At 49.6% G+C, this 13,371-nt stretch overlaps 1 protein-coding gene across 1 annotated transcript; it reads right to left on the reverse strand.

Annotated features, from left to right (window-relative positions):
• Positions 1-4,004: 4,004 nt before the first annotated feature.
• LOC117194675 lies at positions 4,005-12,683 on the reverse strand. Its single transcript, XM_033399188.1, has 2 exons — positions 12,494-12,683; positions 4,005-4,589 (listed from the first exon to the last, which is right to left on the reverse strand). Exons 1-2 carry the CDS (start codon positions 12,592-12,594, stop codon positions 4,175-4,177), a joined length of 516 nt encoding a protein of 171 aa, XP_033255079.1. The 5' UTR covers positions 12,595-12,683; the 3' UTR covers positions 4,005-4,174.
• Positions 12,684-13,371: the final 688 nt, after the last annotated feature.

Raw genomic sequence — 13,371 nt, forward strand, 5'->3', positions numbered from 1 at the left:
TTTGTTTAAGGCTCTTGGCCCGGTGGCTGGATGGCCCACTCTCGGTCGCGACGGCTCGCGTTGGGGCGGCGAAGAGCTCGCTGCTGCCGGCGCTAAAGCTCGGAAACGGCTGAGGGGCCGCTCTCTGTCGGCGCTGAAGCTCGGTAACTGCTGAAGGGCTCGCTGTGGTGGATGGCGTTGGGGCTTTAGGTGGAGCTTCCCAACTCTACGGTGGACCGCGTTGGCGGAGGGCGTTGGGGCGTTGGGTGGAGCTTCCCAACTCTACGGTGGCCCGCTTTGGGGCGATCGTCAGAAAATTCGCACCATCCTCTGCACCGTGGATCGGGGATTGGTTTCTCGTCTGGGTGGGTGGGGTCTTTCTTCCGAAAGGCCGGCGGATCGTGCTGATCTCCCAAGAACTTTTATTTGATTTTTACCTTTTATTAATTTTTTTTTTTTTTTTGAGCTGGATAAGTACGTCCGTACTGTTCGGATACCACGAGGAGAGAGCCAGCTGCTTCTCCCGGAAATCAAGGCCTCATCCCCTCGTTCTTCCCTTTTTCTTTTCGATTTGTCAAAATGACAGTGGGAGGAGGAGGCCGATTAAAACGTCAGCCAAACAAAATAATATGGGCAGCCCACGGTGACGAAGCGCACCCAGTAGATGGCGTGTTAAAAGCTTAGCTTTCTTGGACCCAACAAAAGACTTAGCCTATTCGCGTAGCATAATTTTAGGGAAAATTAAGACGTCGATGCAAACAATTTTTTTCTTACAACAAGCGCACTAAATGCTGTATTGGCTGCTGCATTTGCTGTGGCTGTTGCCGTAGTGGCTGAGGCTGCTGCTGCTGCCGTCGATGCTCCTGGACAGCGACCCTGTGGGCCAGGAGCCGCTGCCTGGCTGCCTTGTAGGCGCTGATGTGGGCGCCTTGGCAGTTGGCGCATTTGGGATTGACGGCCCTTGGCTTGCTGCACTCCGTCGTCTGATGTCCACCCGCGCATTTCATGCAGACAGCAGCTCGTCTACAATATGCGCGGGTGTGGCCAAACACCTGACATCGATGGCACTGGGCAGGGTCACGGCAGACTCCAAGTCTCTCAACCGTGACGGGCCTCCCACCCAGGCGTCGCAGCTTCAACACATCGAATTGACCACGGTCCGGTTTGGGGGCGATCTCAGCCTCGAAGAGGTTGTATTGGCGGCTGCGATCGAATCGATCGGTGATCGCCCGAGTAAACCGGACCGTGTACCCCTCGGCCTGCATACAGTCCCGGAACCAGTCAGAGGGCGTGGAATGGGGAAGACCTCGGATGAGGATCCTCAAGCCTCTGTCCTCCACAGGCTGATGCCCGAACTCGCCGTGCCGGATGTCATTGGCAATGGCAAGGGTGTGTGTATTGGGAGTGGCAGTAGTTGTGTTGGTGTTGGTATTGGCGATGGTGCTGGTGTGAGTGGCGGTGACGGTGTTGGTGTTTGTATTTGTGTTTTGTGTTTGCTGCCGCTGCTGGTGATGGCGGCCCCGTCGGCCATACCGCTTCCTCTCACCCTCACCCTCATCGTCACTCCCACTGTCGATGAGGGCGCGGCGTCGTTTTGGTGTTGGTGGGATTTGTGGCATTGGAGCAGGCTGGGCTATGGCTCGGATCGACCCGCTGCTCGAGCTCGAACCAGGTTCGACACGCAACAGGTTCGATCCGGTCGTGTGTGTGTGTGTGGCTGCCCGTTGGCCGTTTTGGCGCTCCGCTCTTGCGCGTCGGCTTGCCGGCTCTCCTCCGTCTTCTCCCTCTCCCGTTACTCCTAAACAGTTTTGTGCGTCCAAGAGCGTGAGAGGCGGGAAAAGTGGCAGTGAGAGCGGCGTCTTTTCGGCCTTTCCCTTTGTGGTTGGCGCGGTTTTTGTGACGGGTCTCGAGGGGGGAGTGGCTGTGGCCGTGGATATATCGGCCATGGCAATGGCTGGGTACTCACTCGATGGAAGGCTGTGGCGTCGGCGCTCTGCATTGGCTGGGGCGTTGGTGTTGGCGCCTGCGCCGAGGGCTCTGCTGCTGCTGCTGCTATTGGCGGTGTTGGTGTTGGTGTTGTTGGCTGCTGCTGCTGCTGCTAGGGCGCCTCTGCGGGCCGCTCTGCCGCCGTCGCTGTGTCGTCTGGTTGACCCTCGTCTGGCCATTCCTCTGGTCATGGCTGGCTGTTGGTTTGTGTGTTGGCGATCTGCTGCCTGTTTGTTGTTTTTTAATTGAAAAGTATCTTGTGTGTGTGTGTTTGTGTTTAATGTATTTATTGGCACCTTAGTTCTGTTTTTTTTTTTTTTTTTTTTCTTGTCTATCACACTTTTCTCTTTTAGATTGTGCTGCTTGTGATGTTTGTAGTGGCACAGGAACTAAAGCTTGTCGGAGATAGTAGTGGGTGGGGTGAAGGAAGGGCTGGAGCGTGGTGGATTGGCGAGGAGCACTTTTCCGCGTTTGGAATGGTCATGTACAGCGGCGAATGGCGAGGGGGGGGGGGGGGGTGGGCGACACAAAATGGCTGCTGCCTGGCTTGGCTTGGCGTCGTCACGGGCAACACTGATGGCAACGAACAAACAAGCTTGCGATTTTATTTTATTTTAATGGCGGCGGCGATGGTTCAATTATTATACGTCCGACGATCGCGACCTCTCGAGCGGGTGGACGAGATGAGAGTGGCGGACGAGGTTCATGGTGGTACTCTCACATGTCCGCCAACTCCCATACTCTCCCCCTCAACTCGACTGGCCCGATCGCCGATCGTCATTTACCGGTGCTCTCACCCCCGGTTCCACTTTCACTCACCCCAATATTGAGTGAGATGAATGTGGTCCGAGGGCAGCAGCACCGATAAGTAGGCAATGAAAATGTTAATGGCTGTTTGCATTAGTGGCTGTGTGTGTTGTTGTTGGGCAATGGCCCGTGCCTAATGTTTCTCTGTGCTGTGTGAATTGGCTGCTCTGTTGTCAAGGATGGGATGGGATGGGAAGGGGGAAAATTGCCTGCTCCCGTATAACCGCCCGGATACTTTCAACTTCCGGATCTTACGATCCGGGCGCGAGACGCTCCGAAGAGTCGACCGCATAGCATCTTGTGGGCGGTTGTAATGGCTTGTTGGGGCGTTTGGCAGAGTGGCGAAGGATGGCAGTGTACATTTTAGTCCTGCTCAGCCTCATTTGGCAATTAGTGGCATTTGAAGTGGGTGGGTGGGGTGGGTGTGGGATTGGCTGGGCATAATTGCCGAAGTTGCGACCGATAACACACCGGCATTGATAAAAGCAATTTGAATTTGAATTGGCTTTTTGGTGTGTTATCGGTCAAGTCTGGTATTTGCGTGGTATTTTGGTAATACCACATGTCAGGGGAAATATGGGAATGGCAGATAGGTGGGGAAGAAGAGGAAAAAGGTAATAAAACTAATCAGAAAACTACTAATAATATACAATTAACTACAGAAAAACTACATTAATTTACAAAAACTTATTCCTAATATCACAGGCTAGTAACTAAAACTATGGACAAACTATCTACGGACATGCAAAAACTACAAAAAACAACAGGATTGACATCTACAACAAGAACATTGATGCAGACAAGGTAAAATAAACGATAATTGACATACATTTACACACATATAAACATATTAATTATATTTATTTTATTTCTAACAGGAGGACAACTACAACGAAGCACCGGCCGGCATAACAAACGCAATGCGAACATTACGCTGTATACCGGCCGGGTCTGTTGTCCCCCTGTGTGTTGTTTATTGGCTGGTTGTGAGTATTGGCGTGCATCGTGGGCAATGATGGTCTTGATGGCAAGCGGCTCTGGTCCGGCCGCCCACGTTGCATCTGTCTGTTGGTTAGTGTTGGCTGCTGCACTCGAGGGGCACTGGTCCGGCCACCCAACTGCATTGTCATCGTGTTGGCATTGGCATCGGTGTGTGATGGCAATGGTCGGAGTTATTGGCCGCATCCAAGTGGCGAACTGGTCTGGCCACCAGGATGCGTTGTCGATTTTAATTGTTGATTGGCCGCATCCAAGTGGCTGCTGGTCCGGCCACCCAGGATGCGCTGTCAGGTGGATTGGCCTGTCCTCCTCGGCCACGTTCGGCGTCAATTTGTAGTTGCGTTTTGAATGGCTGCTGGTCCGGGCACTCAGGTGAGGAGGTGTTTGTTTTGGCTTTTTGATTTTAATTTGCGTTTATTTGCAGGTGCCTTTCGTTGATTTGGATGTTGTTGCTGGCGACCCTTGTCTGATTTGTGTTGGCGTAAGAGACGTTTGCGGGTGAGTATTCGATTTGGGCCCTCCACACTTGGCCCAGACCCTCCAGATCGTCGAATGGATCGTGGTCGGTCCATTCGTCGTCATGTTCGTCGTCAATTGCTTCGCAGTCCATATCGGATTCGGAGTCCGATATGGCTGCGGCGTCATGGTGCGTATTTGCAGTTGGTCGTGGTGATGGCTGTGTGGATGCTGCTGCTGCTGTTTTTGTCTGAAGTGGCGGCACTACTCCCGTGCTCTCGTCCCTTGCCTGCAGCAGGTTTGTCAGTTTCGTCAAAATTGCTGCCAGCTTATCCTCCAGCTCTTTAATTTTTACGGCATATCTTTTCAGGATATGGGCACAGCTCCCATCGCACTGGGCGCCTGGCTGCTGCTGTAGCTGGGGTTGGCGTGGCGTCGGAGCATGATTTGGCATCGGCTGCATCGACAGGACCCTGTGGTGTTGGCGCCCCTCGGCCAGTGGCTGGGGATGTTGGTCGCGATGCTGTAGCTGTTGCCGATGCTGCCGACCCGGACCGCGTTGGCGTTGCTGCTGCGGCTGTGGGTGGAGTGGCTGTGTGGGTGGCTGCTGCTGCAACTGTCGCTGTAGTGGCGGCTGGTGACGTTGTGATGGCTGCCGGAGACGATGTGCTGGCTGTTGCTGCTGTATTGGCTGCTGCATTTGCTGTGGCTGTTGCCGTAGTGGCTGAGGCTGCTTCTGCTGCCGTCGATGCTCCTGGACAGCGACCCTGTGGGCCAGGAGCCGCTGCCTGGCTGCCTTGTAGGCGCTGATGTGGGCGCCTTGGCAGTTGGCGCATTTGGGATTGACGGCCCTTGGCTTGCTGCACTCCGTCGTCTGATGTCCACCCGCGCATTTCATGCAGCCAGCAGCTCGTCTACAATATGCGCGGGTGTGGCCAAACACCTGACATCGATGGCACTGGGCAGGGTCACGGCAGACTCCAAGTCTCTCAACCGTGACGGGCCTCCCACCCAGGCGTCGCAGCTTCAACACATCGAATTGACCACGGTCCGGTTTGGGGGCGATCTCAGCCTCGAAGAGGTTGTATTGGCGGCTGCGATCGAATCGATCGGTGATCGCCCGAGTAAACCGGACCGTGTACCCCTCGGCCTGCATACAGTCCCGGAACCAGTCAGAGGGCGTGGAATGGGGAAGACCTCGGATGAGGATCCTCAAGCCTCTGTCCTCCACAGGCTGATGCCCGAACTTGCCGTGCCGGATGTCATTGGCAATGGCAAGGGTGTGTGTATTGGGAGTGGCAGTAGTTGTGTTGGTGTTGGTATTGGCGATGGTGCTGGTGTGAGTGGCGGTGACGGTGTTGGTGTTTGTATTTGTGTTTTGTGTTTGCTGCCGCTGCTGGTGATGGCGGCCCCGTCGTCTAGCCTGCTTCCTCTCACCCTCACCCTCATCGTCACTCCCACTGTCGATGAGGGCGCGGCGTCGTTTTGGTGTTGGTGGGATTTGTGGCATTGGAGCAGGCTGGGCTATGGCTCGGATCGACCCGCTGCTCGAGCTCGAACCAGGTTCGACACGCAACAGGTTCGATCCGGTCGTGTGTGTGTGTGTGGCTGCCCGTTGGCCGTTTTGGCGCTCCGCTCTTGCGCGTCGGCTTGCCGGCTCTCCTCCGTCTTCTCCCTCTCCCGTTACTCCTAAACAGTTTTGTGCGTCCAAGAGCGTGAGAGGCGGGAAAAGTGGCAGTGAGAGCGGCGTCTTTTCGGCCTTTCCCTTTGTGGTTGGCGCGGTTTTTGTGACGGGTCTCGAGGGGGAGTGGCTGTGGCCGTGGATATATCGGCCATGGCAATGGCTGGGTACTCACTCGATGGAAGGCTGTGGCGTCGGCGCTCTGCATTGGCTGGGGCGTTGCCGCTCTGCCGCCGTCGCTGTGTCGTCTGGTTGACCCTCGTCTGGCCATTCCTCTGGTCATGGCTGGCTGTTGGTTTGTGTGTTGGCGATCTGCTGCCTGTTTGTTGTTTTTTAATTGAAAAGTATCTTGTGTGTGTGTGTTTGTGTTTAATGTATTTATTGGCACCTTAGTTCTGTTTTTTTTTTTTTTTTTTTTTTCTTGTCTATCACAGTTTTCTCTTTTAGATTGTGCTGTTTGTGATGTTTGTAGTGGCACAGGAACTAAAGCTTGTCGGAGATGGTAGTGGGTGGGGTGAAGGAAGGGCTGTGGCGTGGTGGATTGGCGAGGAGCACTTTTCCGCGTTTGGAATGGTCATGTACAGCGGCGAATGGCGAGGGGGGGGGGGTGGGCGACACAAAATGGCTGCTGCCTGGCTTGGCTTGGCGTCGTCACGGGCAACACTGATGGCAACGAACAAACAAGCTTGCGATTTTATTTTATTTTAATGGCGGCGGCGATGGTTCAATTATTATACGTCCGACGATCGCGACCTCTCGAGCGGGTGGACGAGATGAGAGTGGCGGACGAGGTTCATGGTGGTACTCTCACATGTCCGCCAACTCCCATACTCTCCCCCTCAACTCGACTGGCCCGATCGCCGATCGTCATTTACCGGTGCTCTCACCCCCGGTTCCACTTTCACTCACCCCAATATTGAGTGAGATGAAAGTGGTCCGAGGGCAGCAGCACCGATAAGTAGGCAATGAAAATGTTAATGGCTGTTTGCATTAGTGGCTGTGTGTGTTGTTGTTGGGCAATGGCCCGTGCCTAATGTTTCTCTGTGCTGTGTGAATTGGCTGCTCTGTTGTCAAGGATGGGATGGGATGGTAAGGGGGAAAATTGCCTGCTCCCGTATAACCGCCCGGATACTTTCAACTTCCGGATCTTACGATCCGATCTTACGATCGTCATTTACCGGTGCTCTCACCCCCGGTTCCACTTTCACTCACCCCAATACTGAGTGAGATGAAAGTGGTCCGAGGGCAGCAGCACCGATAAGTAGGCAATGAAAATGTTAATGGCTGTTTGCATTAGGGGGCTCGTCCGGGATAAGCCCAAGACAACAACATTTGTAAGTGAGATTTGTGCGTGTATTTGGAAATTTTGGCGAACACGAGGCTAGAGCTACAAGGAGACAAGCGGCACAGAGACGACAATCTGAGCGCGTTCGTTCCAAAGAGAGCAGAAGCGACAAAACTACGGCAGACGGCAGCAAACACAGCAAGAATCAAAACCTTCGTTGTTGTTGTTGTGCATTGCGTCTGAGAGGCTAGAGCTACAAGGAGACAAGCGGCACAGAGACGACAATCTGAGCGCGTTCGTTCCAAAGAGAGCAGAAGCGACAAAACGACGGCAGACGGCAGCAAACACAGCAAGAATCAAAACCTTCGTTGTTGTTGTTGTGCATTGCGTCTGAGAGGCTAGAGCTACAAGGAGACAAGCGGCACAGAGACGACAATCTGAGTGCGTTCGTTCCAAAGGAAGCAGAAGCGACAAAACGACGGCAGCAAACAGGTAGTATCAAAGAACATTGATTGTTGTTGTGTTGCACTGCGTCGGACGGAGACTACAACTACAAGAAAAGACAAGCAGCAGTTCATTTTGTAACAGCAGAAGCAGCGACGATTCGGGAAGCGACAACGAGTTATCGGCGAACGGCGAGAGCAAGGCAAGGCAACAAAGAGAGGACGGCAACAGCGACATCGACAGGCAAGCGAGATCTGGATGTGGTGGTGTGTGTGCGTCAAATTTGGAGTCTGGAAAGTTCTGCGCAGAAGCGAGAGTTAACAAGGGTAAACCCATAGTAAGGTGAGCGTTAACAGAGAAGCGATCGTTAACAGTGACGACTTTAAAGGCGTTTTCGAAATCGATGTTAACTGAAAAATTGTTAACAGGCCAGCAGTAATAAGGTTGTTTAAGTTGATTTAATTACATTTTCTTAGATATAAGCTAATATCAATTATTTTGTATTTAAATCGTCACGATGCAAGTTGAAGAGATAATGACACTGAGAGTCGCAGATTTGCGAGAGAAGTTAAGAGAGCTTGCGTTGCAGACGACGGGACGAAAGCGCGATTTGCAAGATAGACTATTAATACATCACGGCTTTCCAGTTGAGGATGAAGAAGAGTCAGAGGATGAGTCCGTAGTAACAGCAGAGGATGATACCGTAGCAGTTCAACCAGGTACGCGACAGGCAGAGTATAAATCTTGGTTTACGCTAAAAGACGTGGAAGGTAGTGTGTCACAATTTTCTGGTTCTAATAACCCCGACATCAATCAATGGATAGAGGAATTAGAAGAATGCGCAGCTACTGTTCAATGGAGTCAATTACAATTATTCATTTATGCCAAGCAGTTGTTAGTTGGTGCAGCAAAATCTTTCGTTCGTAGTTTGCGTGATATTCGTAACTGGAATTCGTTGAAGGCAGCTCTGTTGGATGAGTTTAGTGTTAAACTGTCGTCCGTAGAAGTACATAGAATGTTGCAAAAGCGCCAGCAGAAAAAAGGAGAGTCGTTGCATGAGTTTTTGTATGCGTTAATGGAGATAGCCAAGCCAATTAAACTAGATGATGAGAGTTTAATCGAATATTTTGTGGATGGTATACCAGACGCTAGGGCAAGTAAGGCAATGCTGTACCAAGCTAGAAACTTAAAGGAGCTTAAATTTCAGATCGATGTTTACCAGAAAGCTAGAGGCGGATCCAAGCCGATGAGTAAGAATTGGCCGCTGAGTAATAAAAGTGAGAGTTCGGTGAAAGGGTCGATGGCAGAGAATTTTAGGAAATGTTTTAAGTGTGGAGACAAATCGCATTTGAGGAAAGATTGTCCCAAAAATGATTTTTGTTGTTTCAAATGTGGCCAACCAGGACACCGTGCTGCAAGCTGTAATGTCAAGGTCGAAACCAGACAAGAAAAGAGATCGAATACGAACATTATTCGAGATAAGAAAGTCGTCAATAAGCCGTCAGGTATTTTCACTCCATCAGGTTTGGAATTAAAGGATATTAAGTACGCGAATTTGGTATTCCAAGGTTTGATTGATACTGGAGCAGATTTGTGTTTAATTCGCAGGAGGGTATTTTTGAAATTTGGAAATCTTGAACTGATCGGCCAGGAGAAATGTTTAACAGGTATTGGAGATAGTCAAGTTGTAACTTTTGGTAGCTTTTCGATACCAGTGAAAATCGATGAGATTGGAATGGAGGTAGAATTTCATGTCATTCCAGACGAGGATATTGGTTTTGAAGCCATTTTAGGAAGGACTATTCTGGATCATGTGGACATGCAAGTTTCTAAGACAGGAACAAGATTTGTTCGTAGAGTTTGTGGCGAGGATAAAGATAAGAAACTTGATCAGGTAGCATCGTCCTCATGCGTGGAATTGTTTAATGAATATAAAGGCATTTGCATGTCAAGTATTGACGAAGTTGAGAAGGAGTTTTCAATTGATGTTGGTCATCTCAGTGAAGTACATGCTAGAGAGGTTAGGGGTATGGTAGGAAAGTACCAACCTCAGAGAAATGTAGATGCGCCGATAAAAATGAAAATTGTATTAGTGGATGAGATACCAGTTTTCCAGCATCCAAGACGATTACCGTTGTGTGAACAGGAAATCGTGGACAAGCAAGTGGAAGAGTGGCTGGCTCAGAAGTTTATAAAGCCAAGTACATCGGAGTATGCATCACCAGTAGTGTTGGTACCGAAAAAGAACGGTAGCAAGAGACTATGCTGTGATTACCGAAAGCTGAATGAGAAAATAGTTCGCGATAACTTTCCAATGTCACATATGGATACAGTGTTGGAGAAACTGCAGGGTGCAAAGTATTTCACCACGTTGGATTTAACGAATGGTTTTTTCCATGTGCCTGTAGAAGTCGAGTCTCAAAAATATACGTCTTTTGTGACTCAGAATGGTCAGTTCGAATTTTTATATGTACCATTTGGAATTTCAAATTCTCCAGCGGTGTTTACCAGATTTATAATGACTGTGTTGAGAGATTTGGTAAAGAATAATGAAGCAGCAGTCTATATGGATGACGTTATTATTTGTAGTCAAGATATAGAAGAGAGTTTGTTAAAGTTGAGAAAAGTACTGAAGATAGCGGAAATGAATGGGCTACGTATAAATTGGAGAAAGTGTCAGCTGATACGACCAAAGGTTAATTTTCTGGGGTATATAATAGAAAAGAATACGATAAGACCAAGTGATGAGAAGACGAGGGCAGTCGAAAAGTTCCCAGTGCCAGTTGATAAAAAAGTAGTGCAGCGTTTCATAGGATTGACTTCTTATTTCCGAAAGTTTATTGAGGGTTATGCTGTTATTGCAAAACCATTGACAGATCTGCTGCGGAAGGATGTTAAATTTGAATTTAAGGAGATACATCAGGTTGCGTTTGAACAACTAAAGGTAGCATTGATTAGTAGACCTGTTTTAGAAATGTACAACCCGAAGTTGGAGACAGAAATCCATACTGATGCATCAAAATGGGGGTATGGAGCCGTGTTACTGCAAAAGAGTTTGGAAGACAGCCAATTCCATCCAGTTCAATATATGAGCCGTAGGACTAAGCCATGTGAAGAGAAATATCCTGCTTATGACCTTGAGGTTCTGGCAATTATCGAAGCTTTAGCGAAATGGCGTGTATACTTTTTGGGTATAAAGTTCAAAATTGTCACAGATTGTAATGCATTTACAATGACGATCAAAAAGAAAGACGTTCCTTTGAGAGTAGCACGTTGGGCCATGTACCTACAAGATTTTAATTATGTTATAGAACATCGCTCAGGAACGAAGATGAGGCACGTTGACGCGTTGAGTCGTGTATCTTGTTTTATGGTGACCGAAAGTATAGCTCATCGTTTGAAAGAAGCTCAGCTAACCGACGATTGGGCTAAGGCCGTTAAAAGTATTGTGGAGGACAAGGAATATGAGGATTATTATATTCAGAATCAGATTTTGTTTAAGGATCCGGATAAGGAGCTCATCGTAGTACCAGCTCGGTTGGAAAATGAGATTATATCAATAGCACATAAGCAAGGACATTTTTCAGTTAAAAAGACACAAGATATCATTGAAAAGTCGTATTATATTCCGAAGTTAAAAGACAAAGTATGGCGCGTAATAAATAGTTGTGTCGAGTGTATCATTGTCAATGAAAAGACAGGAAAACGTGAGGGTTATTTGCAACCAATAAACCAATCACATTGATCACGTTGGACCAATGGAAATGACTAAAAAACAGTACAATTATATACTGGTTGTCGTTGATGGATTTTCTAAGTTTGTTTGGTTATATTCTACACGTAGTACAGGTGTACAGGTGAAGAGGTCGTTAAGTGTTTGGAAATTCAGGGGACTAGTTTTGGTAATCCGAACAGAATAGTGACGGATAGGGGTGCAGCGTTTATGTCCAATTTGTTTCGTGAATATTGTGAGAGAGAGAAAATACAGCATTTAATGATTGCCACAGGCGTTCCACGTGGGAATGGTCAAGTCGAAAGGATGCACAAGATAGTGGTGCCTATGTTGTCGAAATTGTGTCAGGGTAATTCCGGTAGTTGGTATAAGCATCTAGGAAAAGTACAGCAAATGATCAACAGTGTTGAGCCGCGAAGTACCAAGGTAACACCTTTCAAGATATTGACTGGGCTAGACATGCGTATAGGAATGGATCCAAAAATAAAAGAAATATTGGAAGAATCACTTATCGAAGAGTTGAACAAGGACCGCGAAAAAATTAGAAAGGAAGTAGTTGAAAACATTGCACGGTTACAGCAGGAAAACAAGAAGAGGTTTGACTTAAAAAGGAAACTAGATAGACAGTATGAGGTTAATGAGCTAGTAGCTATCAAGCGTACTCAGTATGGTACTGGATTAAAGCTAAAAGGAAAGTATCTAGGGCCGTATAAGGGGGTTAGGGTAAAGAATCATGGAAGGTACGAAGTCGAGAAGATTGGGGATACTGAGGGTCCCTATAAGACCTCTACAGTTTCAGAATATATGAAACCTTGGCTAGACCCATCCGAGGCAAATGGTCCGTCAGGACAGCCGAATGTAGGAAACGAAGGAAAGAGAGAGACATGAAGCGGTCGTGTTTTGGTCGTGTCGTCGGGATAGAGCAGTAATCGGCTCTGAGAGAGCCGATAGCAAGAGAGAGAGATCAGTCAGTTGTCAGTTCAGCCACGCATCAGACGTACACGCATATAATTAGTCACAAACATACTTGTAAAACTTGGAGCTGTTATAATTTTAACTCCAACATACTTATTAAATAAATGTTACTCGTTGCCATCAAGCAACTAAAACTACTACGGCATATCTTTTCAGGATATGGGCACAGCTCCCATCGCACTGGGCGCCTGGCTGCTGCTGTAGCTGGGGTTGGCGTGGCGTCGGAGCACGATTTGGCATCGGCTGCATCGACAGGACCCTGTGGTGTTGGCGCCCCTCGGCCAGTGGCTGGGGATGTTGGTCGCGATGCTGTAGCTGTTGCCGATGCTGCCGACCCGGACCGCGTTGGCGTTGCTGCTGCGGCTGTGGGTGGAGTGGCTGTGTGGGTGGCTGCTGCTGCAACTGTCGCTGTAGTGGCGGCTGGTGACGTTGTGATGGCTGCTGGAGACGATGTGCTGGCTGTTGCTGCTGTATTGGCTGCTGCATTTGCTGTGGCTGTTGCCGTAGTGGCTGAGGCTGCTGCTGCTGCCGTCGATGCTCCTGGACAGCGACCCTGTGGGCCAGGAGCCGCTGCCTGGCTGCCTTGTAGGCGCTGATGTGGGCGCCTTGGCAGTTGGCGCATTTGGGATTGACGGCCCTTGGCTTGCTGCACTCCGTCGTCTGATGTCCACCCGCGCATTTCATGCAGACAGCAGCTCGTCTACAATATGCGCGGGTGTGGCCAAACACCTGACATCGATGGCACTGGGCAGGGTCACGGCAGACTCCAAGTCTCTCAACCGTGACGGGCCTCCCACCCAGGCGTCGCAGCTTCAACACATCGAATTGACCACGGTCCGGTTTGGGGGCGATCTCAGCCTCGAAGAGGTTGTATTGGCGGCTGCGATCGAATCGATCGGTGATCGCCCGAGTAAACCGGACCGTGTACCCCTCGGCCTGCATACAGTCCCGGAACCAGTCAGAGGGCGTGGAATGGGGAAGACCTCGGATGAGGATCCTCAAGCCTCTGTCCTCCACAGGCTGATG

The sequence above is a fragment of the Drosophila miranda genome (genome assembly GCF_003369915.1).
Source record: "Drosophila miranda strain MSH22 chromosome Y unlocalized genomic scaffold, D.miranda_PacBio2.1 Contig_Y3_pilon, whole genome shotgun sequence".
Lineage (NCBI taxonomy): Eukaryota > Metazoa > Arthropoda > Insecta > Diptera > Drosophilidae > Drosophila > Drosophila miranda.

What these genes read in the sequence shown, in the direction of transcription:
- LOC117194675 (XM_033399188.1), bottom strand. Translation starts at nt 12,594, where the DNA reads ATGCAGCCGATGCCAAATCGTGCTCCGACGCCACGCCAACCCCAGCTA. An exon ending in TGTGCCCATATCCTGAAAAG is followed by an intron (nt 4,590 to 12,493) that starts ATATGCCGTAGT and finishes TATCCTGAAAAG; the next exon opens with ATATGCCGTAAAAATTAAAG.